The sequence below is a fragment of the Chelon labrosus genome (assembly GCF_963514085.1).
Source record: "Chelon labrosus genome assembly, chromosome: 5".
In the NCBI taxonomy this organism is placed as follows: Eukaryota; Metazoa; Chordata; class Actinopteri; order Mugiliformes; family Mugilidae; genus Chelon; species Chelon labrosus.
In genome coordinates, this window is record NC_140341.1 from 11,114,506 (window position 1) to 11,131,910 (window position 17,405).

Consider the following 17,405-nt stretch of genomic DNA (forward strand, 5'->3'; position numbering starts at 1 on the left):
TTCTGATGCTCTCTAACTTGTAAGAGCGCCGTGGTTTATTGCACTGCAGCCTTCCCGTCCTCGCCATTTATTTTTCCTTTAGCAGCCCGGGCTAAACTGTTGGAACGATAAAACAAAAGGAAAAAAAAACGGGAACTAATCCATGTAGGAGGAGGCGACGGATTTTCATCAAACGTACAGTGCGTAAATAAAGGCTGAGGCATTGATTTGAACTCCCGCGAAACAGATGGAATGATCACTTTTCCATTTTTCATTTGCCAACCCTTCGCAACATCCAGCCCGTCTCCGGCTAAGTGACACACTCCACGAATCGAAATCTTTGTTCTGATAATTGTTTCATTCCGCCGGATCAATTGTCATATCCACATCAACACACACCTCAGCACACTGGACGTAATGAGGAAGCCAGGGAGATGCTGGTGCCCAACAACAAGTCTATTAAGCTACTAGAAGTCTAAACGTCAACGAGACCAATCCCGCTCAGTGCTAATCTGCATTCATTACTATGCAAACAAAACAATCCAGCCTCATATATTCTTTCAAAGTCACCTTTAGATTCAGACACTTTTTTCTCGTATAGGGACGTGCGGGCAAGTCAGAATCCTCCTGAGCGCAAAACAAACAGCGCATCGCGGTCGCATGTAGGGAGTCACACCGGCGAGCGGACAGAAAGGGGAACATTTCGACAAATAGAGAATAGCATGGCACTGTCACATGGGGAGCACAAAACAGCAAATAACAGAGACAAGGTCTGATGGTAGCCCTTGGAGCAGCTGTCATATTAAATAATAATGAAGGATCTATTAATATGCAAAGGAAGCAGCAGCCGACTGGCTTAACGCTGTCATGCCTCTGCATATTGTCAGGATCTTCATCATTAATTAACATGCTAGCTGCCCCATACCTGCGCCAATGTCAGAACATTCTTACAACAAACACCCCAATGCCTGTGCCCTCCGCAACTAACTCGTATAATTAAATTAAAATCAGATTAACTCCACATCGGTACACAAAAGACCGACTTTTACGACTTTCTCTAGCGGTGATATTAAAAAATAAAAAATAAAAAAAAACACCAGAGCTTATCTGCTGTGTTTCTGTTCTGTTCCCTGTTAGCGTCTGCACCATGGGCAACAACGAAAACACACTTTATTTATCGGGCCGAGCAGGATAAATAGAGAAGGGGGCACTCCATGTCAATGAGCATGGCCGCCTAATTTTATGCATTGACTGGTGGCGGCGCGGCGATGACAAACTGGGGATGGGAACAACGCGACTCTTAGGTACACTAAACCACTTGAACTGTGCTATCCACATCATGACAAATTTAGTATCAATTACCGAGCGCGCTAACCTTATGACAAGCAGCGGACTCAAAGAGGAGGAGCGCAGACACAAAGAACTGACACTAAATTACCCGCCGCACATATATTGGATCTATTTTAAAGCAGCTTCGAGTGGCAACAGAGCAGATGATCCACTCTGCAGCAGACGATGACATGCTAATTGTACATTAAAAGAGTATAAATGCTACAGTGTGTCTCCACTCTTGGTGCCTGCAAAGTAGAGCCGTCTCCCTGCGCCCGCTGTCCGCACACCGCTCGTACAGTAAGGCATTAGAAAATATTGTTCTTATCAGTAAAGTACAGGATGCACCCTGGGAGGTAGTAGGTGACATTCATTTCTCTAATGGTAAATGCAGTACTCTTGCGTTATTCAAAAGGTTCAAGCCATATCCAGGACATAAATGAATTATATTGAAGCTGCTGCTTAAGTAGTGGCCAGAGTGTGAGTGGAGGCTCCCTCTCCACTTTAAAGGAGATGTCATCTCAGTGTGGTGTCAGTCCACAGCAAATAATCCGATTTGGGGGCCAATCTGCCTGTAATGCATCAGCAACTGGAAAGGCTCCAGCGTAACCACCCCCCCCACCTCCCCTTACCCCTAGCCCTTCCCCTTCCCCTTCCCGGGGGCATGAACGCAAGCATGCACACCTTCAAGCACTTACAAGTACACACATGTGCTTTCACACACATATGAGGGTATTTCCTTAAGTGGGAAACTAAGCATATTAAGATGTCCTTTTCTAAATGGAACTGGTGTCAAGGGCAAAGATACATATGTTAACAATGTGTTTCACATCGCCTCTTTGGTCGTGTTGAGTGCAAAGAAGGCGTCTTTCCGCTGTGTTTTCTACTTAACATATAGTCCTTGATTGTATTCTCATATGATCTGATGAGTGTATGTCTAATATCAAATATAAAAGCGTTTCCTGCTTACAATTTTAATGAAAGAATCCCAGCAAATCGTAAAACAGGTAAATCAACTGGAGAACGTGTTATCAGCTCCGGCTGCTCTTAAAAGCTGCACGATTAGATGATTTAACACCTTCCTGTATCTACCGTGAGCTGAGACTTGCCAGCTCTGAGCTACGGTCAGCCACGTTTTCGATATGACAAGCAACCGGGGGGGGGCGGGGAGGGGGGTGGGGGGGGAGAAGAAAGCATCATACAGTGCAACTTTTCACAGTAGCACGTCACTTCCCCCTCCTGGAACATCAGAAGAAAGAAAAATGACACGCTACTATGAACAAAACATTTCATGCTGACCAAATTTACCAGTGCAGTGGCTTTTTCGCGGGGTCTCGAAGAATTGGTGAAGCCTTAGGAATGAGCCGTCGGCCCATATTCCATCTGTGTGTGCAGGCGCCAAGTCATCTGAAAAATGAACTAATATGACATGACATGATAGTGTAACTATTGAAGACAGTTTCTCAGCGTCGTTTCTTTTTTTAAAATCATCAATCAGAACATTTGGACATGACAGGGAGAGATCAATTAGCCGCCTGCTTAGATGCTAACTTATGTGTGGTCAATTATGCTTAATTGCTAATCTGTCAGAATCTGTAACTTCCCTGACGTTTAATGCTTAATGCCATCATCAAAACAATAAATGGTTTAATTACGAGATAGAAACTGGTGTAAAAGTTCCGTCTCGCCACAGTTAGGAGGCTTAAGGCAGTTATGAGAAGACCAAAAACCTCAATTACTTTATCTCTGCCCCCTGAATACCCTGACTAAATGTCAAGATCATAGAGTCCCTCTGGGCTTAGAGGGGGTGATATCAAAAGGCTTCTCTGTTGCTTTATGTTCCACTAAATAACACGGGTCTTTCTCATCATTGTCCTTCTCCTGTGTTCACTTCAGCCTTTAAGTTCGCCTTCTACACTACAGCACAGATAGCCAGTGACCTCACCCTATTCCCTGAGTTCAAAGCACTCTGCGCCTCCATTGTACTGAATCTCTTGGCCGGACCTGTGTTTAATATTGAATTTCAAAGTAGTCGTAGATGCTGCTTTGTTGTCTCTTGGAGAAAGGTGGGAGGGAAAAAAAAAAATAGAAAAGTACATTTTGTTTTTACAGAGATGAAATTGAACTGTGTTCAGGAAGCTCCAAAGATCACCGTGGCAAGACTGTTTGTGGAGTAACACAGTTAATAGTTGGTTAAATACGACGTGTGGTGTGTACTGAATGAGCATTCAAAGAGCTCCTTTCTGCAGAACAATATCATTAAAGACATATCAAGAAGGAGGGCAAAATATGCAAATCAGAGCACTTACAGCCACCAACATCAAAGCAGTCACAATGAAGCCAGCCACAAATAGAACAAAAGCATTAGTTGCAATAAGACTTGGCCCTGGGGTAAGTTAGGGCACAAACGGTTGTTGTTGATTCTTGTGGCGATAAGCCTGCTTTAGCATCGCCACTGCCTATGTACATATACCAGTGGAGTGGATTTAATCGCACTAATTAGAATGCACTCAAGGCAAAATGCAACATCTACTGGAATAATCTGAGAGAAAAGATCTCCACTCCAATTTATTCTCCCCCTCTTGGTTTCCGGGGGGTTGAGCGGAGAGGATCTGTTTTTGGTAAACGAGTGAGCGGCTGGTGTCTGGTGGTTGGGTGCATGTGTCACTTTGGACTGGTTGCCATTTCGGGGACAAGCTGCGGGGAGGCCACTCGTAGGGAGGCTGTGTGTGTGTGTGTGTGTGTGAATGTGTGTGTGTGTGTGTGTGTGTGACAGGGGAGAAAGAGAGAGATAGAAGAGACCCAGACAGAGTGAATCCGAGCCTAAGCAACAGCGAGAGAGCGATGCAGGCGAGGGCCAAACCGTACCTGTGGGCGGGATCATGCCGGGGGACATGAGGCCGGGGACCGAGTGGGGCATAATGTGGGGGTTCTCCGGTGATGTCACGCTCTGGGTTCTCTTCGGAGGCCGGCCGGGTCTGGAGCTAAAAACACCGGGCAGAGAAAGAGAAGAGTTGAGGGGTGAGAGACTGAGAGGAGACTGGTGGTGGAGGAGGAGGGAGGAGGGGCCGAGTGGGTAGTAGTGGTGGTGGGGGTAGTAGTGGTGGTTGCGGCGGGGGAGTGTTAACATTTGGAGCACTCCAGAATGCAATTCCATTCCAAAGAGCTAACATGTACTGTAAATAAATTTCTTTTCAAGGACAGTTGCTTTCTGCAGCTCAACATAATAGACTTCCATAACTAATTAGATTACACGGTGAATTCATTTCCTTTATTGAAGATCAACCACTTTTTGATGCATAATTCATAACCCGTACCTCGTTACCTGTTCCTCCGTATTAATATCCCCACACTATTTGAATTGCCTCGTTTGCATATGCTAAAATCCAGCGCGCGGCCCTCGGCCTGGAAATTACATGTTAACTTGTTATAATTATTGCAGTCAGGCCACTATTGATTTATGAGACTTTTAAAAACCAAATATGTGTAGTTCTGGTAATGAATGATATTTTAAGGTTCTTCAGGAAATTAAAAGGCAATGGCTGCCTTAGGAAATGTTCTGCTTGCTTGATTTAATGCGTGCCTTAGCTGGAAGGTGGTGTGACAGAGTGATTCAGACCTGTTGGACGGTTCTGATGGGGGAGTTTTATTACACCAAACGAGGGGCACAGATCCAGCCGTGATAAATGACCGTGCCACCTTGCTGCGGAGGAGAAAAGGCCTTCAAAGCAGATACACCCCTGACTTTCCACACATCTTACTCATTCGCTTATTAATACAGCTTCGAGTTTCAATCAATACCTACTTTGCTCGCTTATAGTTACAAAGAAAAGCCTACAGGGTGAGAAGAAGAAAAAAAAATAAAACAATGAGCATGTAATGGGCGAAGCTTCTATAGAGGTATATTCTTTATGAACAAGGAGCGGGATGTCTCAGCCGAAGATGAATTGCGGTGACGTGACACAGGTGACATATTGGCTTCATACATTATTTCACGTACAATAGTCCATTTCAAGCTTCAACAGGAAGTTCTCTCTAACACGAACTGAGTTAAATTCCTCTTTAAAACTCTCATATATATATAAGCTATCTAAATATATATCTTAATATGTGCTAATTAAAACCATATTTTATTACTTTCTTTGATAATTTGCCTGTAGATTAACTGTTGCTTCGCTAGTCGACATAAACGGAAACACATTTTAGGTTCAATGAGTGCGACAAGCTGATGAGCTCTTCTGCATCAACAATAATGTCCTCTTCTGGACTTTATCAACCAGTACAGTACACGAGGCAGTTTGTGTTACACTACATTTCACTACATTTCCCAAAGGTCGTATCCGCCGAGCAACGCAATGTTTTCGTTCAGATACCTCGCAGCCTTAGATGTTGAATTTATTCAGCCATGTCTTGGTGAGGTTTATTTACCTCAGTCCTGCTAATAGAGTGCACTCACTCTATCTGTCTGAATGTGCTGACTCCCCTCATACGCCGGCTCTGGAGGTTTTAGGACTAAAAGCAGACTTTCACAGACTCAACTGGGTTTCTACGGAGAAGGGGGGTGGGGGGGGCACACAAGTGATAGGAAGGAGTATCGAGAGGGAGAGCGAATGACAGAAAGCCGAGAAGAGGGCAATGAGAGAGAAAGAGAGAGAGAGAGAGAGAGGGAGGCAGAAAGAGAAATGAGTGCCCGTTCAACCTGGGAACGTCTGGAAACGTAATTCCTATTTCTATAGAAGCACCTCTTTGATCTTTAGAGAGGGAGAGATCGCAGACAGTTTTGCTGTCATCACTTTCACTTGTACTCTGGCTGAATTATTTATGAAAGACCTCAATAGCGGGTATGTGATGGGTAAAAGGCTCTTCTTTTTTTTTTTTTTTTTCTCACTAACAATTCTAAAAGCAAAAAGGCCCTCAAATGGACAAAAAAATGTCACATCGCCCTCAGATCATGTCAAAGGATGTGAACCCCAGGTACAAAGACCCAGTTAAGTAAAGGTAATGTTTGGATAGGCCGCGAGAGAACCTGTCCGTGTGTTTAAAGGGGTAACATTTCAGCTGCTCTCCCCACACACAAATAACGCTAGCCAGCCATGAAAGCAATACGCCGGCTGAAACGGAGCTTTGAACCGAGGAACCTCCGAGCAACAGGAAAAGCCTCTCAGAAATGAACGCTGCTGTCTCCCCTACTTGCGGCTGAGTACGTGTTTAAATGTGCAAAACTGGCTTTATTACAGAAGTGGTTCAGTGACTGTTCGTCAAGATTTTAAAGGCTTGCAATTTGCCACGATGATCCGTAACAGTGTGTAATTCAGGGCCTTGAAACGCCACAGCTGAGGCAACGCTTGCTAACATCCAAACAGAGTTGCTGCCGCTGCTGCTGCGATGGTCAGAGCCATCCAGGCTAATAAGCTGGGTCCAGAGAGGAACTCAACCTGGCCTCAAACAAAGAGCCGGGCTATTTATCAAGCAGCAGATGCTGATTCCCTAAATAGCCTGGCACAGAAAACGCTCCAAACTAGGCCATTATTGCAGAAAAGGATAGAACAACTGGATTTATGTTTGGAATTTCTGGACTTATCTGGTGTTGCCTTTTCTACTCTTTCTAGCCCTTTTGGTTTATTTTCTACTTTAAAACCTTTCACAAAATAAGAACCTCCGGGTTTTAAACTGGACTTGTTTGCACAGTATTATTTCTGTACTGGAGGTCAGTCCTGAAAGAATTTTATTTCATGGCTTTATTTATATTTATACTAAAGATATTCGGGGCCCTCGTATCTCTGGCTTCAATTAAGGAAAACAAAATAGGCCCCGCCAGCTTTGGGCTGGGGCCACAAATATGTTACACATCTATTCTCTCTTTTTTTGTTTTGCTGCCATGGTGAAAAGAAAATAGTGGTGAACTTTCCCTGAACCAGACTTCCTTTAATGGCCCGGCCGTGTGTTGACCCAGCAGTGTCGGCTGGAACCTGATACTATCCAACACACTACGCTGCACAGGCAATCAGATTACACGGGGCCCAACAATACACTCCACACGAGTCCAATTTCAGCACTACAATGCAATAAAAGCACAATAATTAAATTCACGTTCTCACCCCGTTTACAGGAAGCCAACACAAGGTGATAGGCGTAATAAGACGTACAATAATAATAATAATATCGAATGAGATATCGGGACGCTTTTTTGATCTCGTGGCAGAAATTCTGACATCTCCCTATCCGACGCTTTTCTGACAACGGAAGCAGTGACTGAGATCTTATTACCCAGAACGCTGTTAATGCAGTGATTATGATCTGTTATAAATCAATTGAAACCACAAATGTAATGTTTAGCCCAAGTGAGCGCGCTCCCTTAGTGGATTTAGTTACACACGGAAATCATCTGCTCCTCCCATCTTCGGATATCTTCAGGAATTCAACCTGATTATGTCAATAGTGACTCCAGTTTGCAGAGAAAGAGCATAATATTATTTCCTGTTGGTTATGATTGAGCCATTAACCTTTTATCTCAGTCTTTTGTTTGACGTTTCTAAAAGGTAAGGATGGAGATATTTATTCCATTTCCGCCCGGTCGGCCAAAACAAGCGAGTGAATCATTCGTCTGGGGCTTGTGTAAACAAAAGGCCTCTCCAGGTCTCTGCCAATCAGGCCTTATAAAATATTAACCCAATGTCATTGCCCTTTTAAAATCTCTCACCTAGAATTCCCTAATTGTTCCTTTTCTTTATCTCTCCTGTGCAGAGAGTAAATAAATTAACAAAATAGCTTTTATCGCCCTGAGTAACCTTTTAACTGAAGGATTATCTGGGGTTTATTTTTCATTTCTCTCACAGCGATAGCGGAGCATGCCCCATTGATTGGTTTGCTGGGGTGGTGACCAGCCATGAAAACAAGGTCTTATTGATAAAACAAAGCAGCTCCTTACCTTTTAAGTGCCAGGTCAGGCAGAAATTCAGAGGGCCCCAGACCATCAGGGGCCGGAATATGCTGAGCTTATAGTTTTTTTTTTTTTTATTTGGTTCAATCAAACGGTTTAAAAATATGCGCGCCGCTCCCCTGAGAGGTTAACTATGTTTGTTGAAAGACAGGGATAACATGTCTGTGGTGTATTACTGCCAATTTAAAATCCCCACAGGTAGGATAACGGCATCGGCTGAAAGGAAAAGATGAAGTTTAATTCTGGAAATGAGGTGTTTTAGAAACAAGCTCTGCGGTTTTGTTTTCCATGCTTTCAAGAAAACGCTGCCTTTTCGGTGCCATAAGGGAGACGGATGTGGAAGTACTGAATTTAAATAGCGGTGGAGAGTGAAAACGAACAAATACTGTTTCCCCCTACCGCGGATTTGCGATGATAACATATATGTCTAATTAATTAGAAGTTGATTAGAATGTGATCTCAGCTCTCCGGCTCCCAACTTAATCAGCTGCCTTAAGATCTGCTATGGAAGATAGAAGAGTATGGTGAGCGAACACAGGACAGATAACATCGCTGCCCATGCAAACTAAACGATAAGGAACCAATAAGAACTGTATTAATTATCTGCATTTAAAAAAATAAAAAAATACGGAACGTTAAACTCTGAAAACAGAACTAAAGTTACTTTAAAAACATCTTAAATATAAGAATATAAGACGTTTTCCTATGTTTTCTAACATCTAATCTGGATATCATTGGCTTTCAGTCAAGTTAAACATTTATTAAAATAAAAAAAATTTAATTGTCAGATTAATTGACAATGAATACAATAATATCAATTTGAAAAAAGAAAAACAAATGACACGAATATACGGCGCCTTCAAAAAAAAAAAAAAAGAAAGATGATTTATATTTCCTGCTGACCTTGGCAGTCTATTCGTGGTGATGATCATAATCTCAGAGTCACACTGTGATACATGGGAATGCATTCACTCATCCATCTTTCCCGAGCTTCCATCTATCCTTACCCTCATCTTGTATCTGTATTTGCATTGAACCTATTCTTGGATTATCTCAATCAGCTTCCCCTTGCACCTGTCAAACACCGCCTCGCACAGGTAGCCACATCGCACTTATCTGATCTAGATAGCCCGGATTACAGCGAGTTTGTGAGCGCGAGGAGGGACGGGAGGAGGGGGTAGGTGGTGGTGGTGGTGGTGGGGGGTGGTGGAAGAAAAAAAAACATACACTTTTATTTATTAGGGTTAGGAACAGCTGCATCCGCCTGCAAACTGTGAACCTTTGTTACGGAACAATATATCACAGATCAAATGGTGTGAAATCAAAGGCGGGAGAGAGTTAGCATCAATCCCACTAAAACCCCTTTTAAAGTGCTGTCTGTGCTCTGATCCCTGTGCGGACTAATGTGCAGGGTTGAGATCAGTGGTAGTTGGGAGAGTGGGTGCCTTCCTGGTGCCTTTGTCTGGGCTCAGGCCCGATTAGAGCCACGCTGGGTGAGACCATCTCAGTGTCTGATGGTACGTAGGAGCCAGTCACGCTCCTTGCACCGTCCTCAAGCCGGTGTCCTGAAAACCGCGACTGGGCTTTAAGAGAAAACCCACTGTTACAGTAGCTACAAAGAGCTTAGCCTGGTAATCGCATTCTATTAGAGGCGTTTGAAGCCTCTCAGCTGTGAAATAGAATCCGAAAAAGATCTAAAACATGATAAATTGCTGATTATTCCCATGCATCATTAATGTTAAAAGCTGATTTCATAATTGTATGTCCCATAACTACAGAGTCGAAGATTGTTTAGTATCACATCAACAGACTCTGATAATGAGTAAGCAGACTTCCAACATCACGGGAGCTGATGGGGAAAGCCTAATTGGTTGACTTTTCCATGCCTAATGGATGATTCTCTTAATTAAAAAGATACTGTACCAAATGTTAGAAATCAGATAGTGCTTAAAGTAAATGCAGTTAATCAAATGTATGAGAACGAGCAGTTCCAGGAAAGCCTAAACGAGATTGGTAGATATGATTTTGCTCCAATATTTATTAATTGCAAGTGCCTTTGGTTAGCAAAACAGAACAGGTCTTATCTTCAAACTGCGAGGAAATTTCATCTAACCACTCTCACTGATCTCTCTTTTTCATGAACTGCGATGCATATGAAACAAGTCTTCAAAACAAGGCTTTAAAAACTTACCCAGTCAGGGTGCCTTTGAGGATATTTAATTAAAATCTAATCCTGCATTCATTAAGGCTCACATAAATTAAGCTGTCATTCATAAGATTTATGGATTCTCATTTGCATATTGCATACAATTCATCAATTACTCAAGTATGAAAGGAGCGCATTTCCCTTGGAGCTGCCTGCTAGCCTGCCAACATTTGAAATGAGAGAAAGAGCACGACTGTCAGGCATTCACTGCAAACTTTTCCCCACAATGTCTGTGCACTGATTAATCTCATTTTCTAGGCATCCCTTACAAGATTGTACACAGTCCAGCTGCACTTTTCAATTATTTCTCCTGTCCTCTCAACTAACTTTGAAAGCAGGACGGGCTAAATGTGGACTGGGGGCTACTTTAGTCTTTATGTATATAACATGTCTTTTGCTAGGGTAATCATAAATTAGAGAGAGGGGTTTTAGAGATCCTAATGGAAAGGAAATGTAGTAATTTTATTGCAAATCCCATCAGGCAAATATTCTGCATGCTATAATAGCATATTTCCTGTCACATTTAGAGAGGAATACATCCAGCAGGCATTCTGACAGAGGGAGAAAGCAAAAGCAAAAGACGGAGGGGGGAGGGTGGACGGATGGGAGAGGGGGAGAGAGAGAGAGAGAGAGTGGCAGCGAGAAAACAAAAGAGAGGGGGAGAATCTTAGTGCTAAACACATAAAAACTCCCTTTTTGGACATGAGGCTATGGGAAACACAGTATGGAGTAAGTGCTTAAACCAAGCGGAGCGTGAACGCATCTAAGATAAAAGGTCAGGCAAAAACAAACAGACCACTTGCGAGGACGAATGGAATTAATTGACTCATTAATATGCATGGCTAATAAAGCTCAAAATCCTAAAACAAAAATCATTGTCAACCATTCCCTTTTAATGGCTCTTATTTTCAGCTTGAGAAGAGCTAGTCTACAGGGTGTATCAATCTTAGGAGGGGTGGGGTTCCTCCACCAAACAGGCTCGGGGTAACCTCGGTGTTGTATGCTCTTGTCCTCCCCAGCAGACAAAGGCAGAGTTGTTCTGGTGGAGGGATTAATTGAGAATTAATCCCAGTTTCTGGCAGTGGAACAGACCGGCAGTTAGAAGTGAAAGTCATCCTGAAGGGTAGTTAATTGGTTCCCCATAGCAAAAGCTTTGGAGAACAGAAATCAAGCTGCATTTTCATTAATCCTCCCCATTGTTTTGTGAAATTGTTGTGGAGAGTGACTTCAGATAGAGTCAATAGTTAAGGCTTTTAATTTGCTTTTAATTCCGCCAGTGGGGTGACAATTAACAAACCCCAAAGAACAATAGCTGTGAAAATTATGCGTTCGATTGACTCTAAACGACTCTGAAATCCAAAACCGATAAGCAATTAATATACTGTACTCTACAAATGGTAAGTACCTCCAACATGCTTGATGCGCTCCATCTCACCCTGCCTCTCCCTCCACCTCTCTCTCACTCTCTCTCTCTCTCTCTCTCTCTCTCTCTCTATATATATATATATATATATATATATATATATATATCACTCTTGTGCTGCTAAAGCTTTTGAACTTTGGGAATAGCACCACCAGATTGTCGGATGTGATTAATTTCAGGTCTAAATGGACACAACAGACAGAAAGGGTGATGTAATCATAACACGAGGAGACACGGTGACTAACGGCGGAGATGGAGGAGGAGAGTGAAAGAAAACGAGGGAGGAGAGAGAGAGAGAGGGAGAGAGAGAGAGAGCGGCGGCTCACAAACACACACCGAGTTCAAGCTAAACAGGAAGACAGCGGTGATTAGCATTAATTGCACTGAGGATTGGAATCCTGTGTGAAACATTAAACAAAAATTATCTACTGTTTATTCGTTTTTTTTTTTCCCCGATTTACTTTTTTTTTTTTTCCCTCAATAATTAATGAAAAGTAAATACTTGGAGGAGTCCAAAAATGATCTGGGGAGGAAAAGAAATGTTTACATAATCAGGAAAAATGTTCCCGTCCTCTCTCTTTCTCCCTCTCTCCCCCTCTCCCCCTCTCTCCCTCTCTCTGTATACATGGAAAGGTTAGGGCGCTCGGGCCTGTTTCTCACTGTTTCCCCATCAGAAGTAACAGTGTCTGTTCCCCTGAGTGTCGACTGCTGTGAGAGTGTTTGCATATTTAGATACAAGCAGCCCTGTTTATGCAGCCCCACTCTCGGCTGCTCGAGTTCACTCCAACGCAAGCCCTGATCAATTTGGCCAGCTGTGCTTTAAATGCTGTTTACAACAATAACATCGAGCCCGAGCAGAGGCTAGCGTGCAAGCACACACACTTCCCAGAGAAAGAGAGAGAGAAGGGGGGAGAGAGAGAGAGAGAGAGAGAGGGAGCGAACAACTTCAGAGGGAGCCCCCAGCCTCCACATTCCCAGACGAGCATTTGTACCGAGTTAAAGACAAATCAAAGCCTGATTCCTCTGCAAGACACGGAAGAATTGGATTCCGTCTGTGTACTTCTCTGTGATCCTTCCGGAAGAGTCTCTGACTGCGAGCGGGGAGAGGAAATAACAAGAACTCAAACCGGAGTCCCACCCCGAAGTGGGCCAAACCGAAGGTGGCACGTTCCAGTTGCAGGCTTTATTCCTAATGAGTGATTGGCACCGGGCGCGAAACAAACGTGTCAGACTCACTAAAAAAAAATCCATACACGCTTTTGCGTGCAATTGCTTTCGACAAGCAAGACGTTTCGCGAATAGCTCTGTTTGGGGCGAGATGCTACATTCCTTGAGACTTCTCTCAAAAGCTAAAACTCCATTTAAGCCTGGCAGGAGAGCAAATAGGCCTACTCAGCAGATAGAAGTGAAGCCGCCGGTGTGCTCTAGCTTGATGATATAATTCTTAATGTACAGCTTGACTAGACATAAATCTTACCCAAGCATCACCTCACCTGAATTCTTTTCTCTCCCTCGCTCTCTCTCATCCCCCGCTCCCCCTCTCCCCCATGATGAATTGTTTGCTACATCTCGGAGACTAAAACCCTTCAACCTCTTCAAACCCGGGTTTCTAATAACGCGTAGGTGCTGGGGAGAGGTGACAGCATGATGAATATCACAACAGACAGCTCCAATATGGGACAATTTTACCAGATCGATATCTCACTGCAATATCAGAGAAAAGGAGCTGATATTAGTCTACACAGTGTATTACAGATGGGGTACATTTCTTCTCTCTGCACTCCCAGTGAACCTAGGCTATATTTCATCCATGTCGGCAATGGTTTACACACTCACAAACGCTCTGGAAACTAATCATAGCATGGTAGCCACGCCAGATGCATCTGCTTAAAATTATCCATATGTGTGACGCGCCCATAACCCCTTGTTCAACACGGCGATGGACTTGCAAATAAACTGTGAATCACATTAGAGGATGTTACAGACCATTATTTCTGGTGAGAACAAATGTTTTGTCACATTCTAATAGAGAGATCACAGGCATCGTGTGGGAGATGCGGCTTTTCAGGGGGGGAAGCTGAGACGAAAAAAAGGGTTTCTCACGTTTGAGGAGGAAAAGAAAAAACAGGAGAACTGCACAATTAAGCTACAAACGGTAGGAAATGCCTTTGACTTAAAAGCAGCAGATGTCAGTGAATATTCATTACGCCAGTGGTAATTTTAAATCAGGTAAATTCCACATCGGGTCCTTTCGGTTTTGTTGGACTAAAAGGTATCAATTACGATAAAAACCTGCACGGAACAAATAAAATGCTTTCATTCTGTCGTGCATTTTAAATGTCAGAAATGTTCAAATGAATAGAAAAAAATAAATGCTCAAATGATCAAATGCTACACACATGCTTTTAGAGGTCTGAATTTAATTTGCCGTAAGAGTAAATTATGGTTCGGGGGATTCATCGCAGCACAAACATTTATTGAGCCCTGGATGAATAAATCAATCACAAATGTCCTGCGACAAATTAACTGACACTATTCTCCGGCTCCGCGCTAAACACGGTGGTCAAGTAACATGTGCCTGAAGAAATAGAAAGAGACACCTTTTACTTCCAGGGGAGACAGATGCATATAGGGAGAGGGAGTAGAGAGAGGAGGAAAAAGAGACTGAAGGAGGTAATGCAGACACTGCTAACGCTTAATATCTTCTCTCTCCAGGGGGCCTGGGCTGAGGGCCCCACTGCTGTCAACTGCAATAGGACCGGTCTTTTTGTGAGTGCCCAAGGTTCGTTAAGGACTATTAATGGAACACAGCATCCCTTGTGCGGGGAACTTGTCAGTGTTTCATTAGAGACTGATAAACATATAATGCATAAGTGTCAAACACAGTGTGTGTGCGCTGTGACGTCTAGGCGGGAGGAGAATAGGGATTTTGGGATCACAGTGCAAGAGTCATTCCCATGCTCTGCGCTGACAATATTTACGACTGCATAAAGAGGAGGGGGGGAGGGGAGGGGAGTGCAGCGGGACGCATCAGGACCTGTAGGCATCGCAGAGAGGAAGTCTATAACTAGGGTGCAGCTTAGCAAACACCGAACTGTATGACAATCTTCAGGGGTGATCTGAGCAAAGAAAAGTATTTTTTCCGGTCGATATCTCGTCGAGATAAGACGAGCCGGCGTATCTCCGCTGCATTCCTACTTGCAGCCCCGGACCAAAAGTAGAAGAAAAAGAAATACATCATATTCAATTAAAGTTCTTTTTTCACCACTACTGAACAAATCAGCCCACAGCTGGGACTCTGGGTCTAGTTCACAAAGTCCTTTTGATCATTTTGTGGCAGTGAGAGAGTTTGGAGTCCCATGGAGTACGGGACCAAGCTGATCTTATTATGATAATTGGGATACATCAACTTCAGATAGCACTAATGGACTGAGATTTCAGTGATCAAGAGCGCGCATTTGACTGTAGAAGCAAGTTCACTGTTTTAGAAGGAGGCATTATGCAATGCTTTGGTTGTGTTCCCAGTAGGCAGCTTCTGAGACTGCCAGCACAACCAAGAGTATGCTTTTAGCTTTGGTGTTGGAAGCAATGCTTCACTCTGTGACGTTTAGCGCTGAAGAGAAGTGTTACTCCGGCGAAGTTAAATCTATTTCCCCATGAGTGAGTAATTGGTTACCATGACCATTAATCAGTTAATCTTGTCTTTTTACCCCCTCTCTTCAACAGAGAAATATCAGAGGTTCAATAATTAAAAACGTGTCAGGTGAAAGTCCAACGCGCTTCCTCACACTGTATGTTCTCACATTCCCTGCTTTGTTCATCTTATTAACCTCCTCTCCGCTCGCCGCGCCTTTAAATGAAATCTTTAGCCCCTTACATGTGAAATTAAAACTGCCCTCCCTTGAGCGCTTTTAATTATTCTTCTTCAGGAGAAACTTCCACTTCCACTTTTGTCAAGGCGGCCTTCTTTCTTCCCAGTCGCCCTTTCCTCACTCCCACTCACTGCCCAGGTCTGTCATGCTTCACTCCTCCCTCCGGCCCGTTGCTCCCTTTTTTTTTTCTTCTTTTTTTTTTTTTCTTTTTCCTCTTCTTCTGCGGGTCTGTTTAATTCTCACCTTGCTCTGCCCTTGTCATCAAGCCGTTGAAGCACAAAGCCAGGAGCAAGGGAGTGTTTACTCATTTCCCCACTACATTACCTCTCCTATTAATCACTGCATGGAAACTTCTGGACACTGAAGCATCTCTGCAGTTGCTGCCCCAGCTGCCCCCTATGCTAACAGGGCAAACTTTACATAAATGGCATTCTGAAAATGATCTTCTATTATCGTATAAAAATACTGACACGGACAACAACTGTGAACGCAAACTTGTTTCTTCAAGCGAGAGGTTATTTCGATGGGTTCAGTTTGCAAACTGCCGGAAAACCTTATTTGTTAAATGTTTCAAATGATTCCTTTGTGGAGGCTCGACGCAATGACGGCCCTTGAAAAAAACACAAATTGATGTAAACATGAGCTGGTTGACATTGAAATGCAAGATACATTATGTGCGCACAGGACGGGCAGAGGTTAGTGTCTCTAATTAATCAAATTTAATTGCATGTAAATTGTATTTTAAATGCAGATGAGGAAATAACAAAAAGCTGTTTTGTTTTTTCTTTTCTGGAGGAGGAGAACACACCCTCTTGCTACTCTTCACTTGTTCTGTTCGCGAGATCAGAGAGAGGGGAGAAATTAACAAGTCGTACAAGCCTGACATCAAGGTTTATACAAATAAATACTTGATTCTCGATTTCTGTTTGAAAAACAAGGACAAAAAGAATTCGAGTCCCGCGTGTTCGCGCCGCCGTTGTGAACGGGGCAAAGCCGCTGCAGAGGATTCTTATGAAATTCAATTAACACACCAACAGCTTTCCTTTTCTCCCCTGCCCTAATTCCCACATTCCCGCTGAAATGACTGCATTCCCGGCGATTATGCTAACCGCTTGGAGTGCACCATAAATTCACAGGTCTGGGAAAGGCTGTAACGAGAGCTCCTTAAATATGGGAAGGAGACGTTTGAGAAGATGGATCGCCGTGGGCTAGCGGTCGACCGGCAGTGGGCAGCGGGAACTTGTTTGTGAAACACATGCTACTGGCTGCTATACCGCTTCTAATGAGGCTATGGACATAAGCAACATTATCATTAATGATAGGACCCCTCCTTTTCCGGCTTTCTTTCCCTTCATGTGTTCCCTTTTTTTTTTTTTTTTTTTGCCAGAGCCCCCTGTCCTTTCGCAATTACTCTTTTACTGGATCGCCCGAGGCGGCCGGCTGCATGTGCGTCGGCTATGTATGGGAGAAGAGAGGGGGAAAAAAAAGAGAAAGAACACAAAATATTTGTAATGCAAATAAATGGGTAATGTAAATAGTTTTGAGAGAGTTTACTCAGTGAACAATGGCCCCTTATGAGACACAAGTGCGACAGAGGGAGAGAGAGAACAGGACTGCTGGTGTGGGGATCGGAGCGGTGGGGGTTGGAGGGATGAC

General features: G+C 43.5%; 1 protein-coding gene across 1 annotated transcript in view; it reads right to left on the reverse strand.

Moving 5' to 3' along the window:
• Positions 1-17,405, reverse strand: part of dachd (dachshund d) — a 90,010-nt gene that overhangs the window by 38,676 nt on the left and 33,929 nt on the right. Inside the window, exon 2 of the mRNA XM_084545347.1 lies at positions 4,177-4,292. Within this exon, the coding sequence (XP_084401473.1) occupies positions 4,177-4,292 (116 nt within the window). The remainder of the gene's footprint in view (positions 1-4,176; positions 4,293-17,405) is intronic.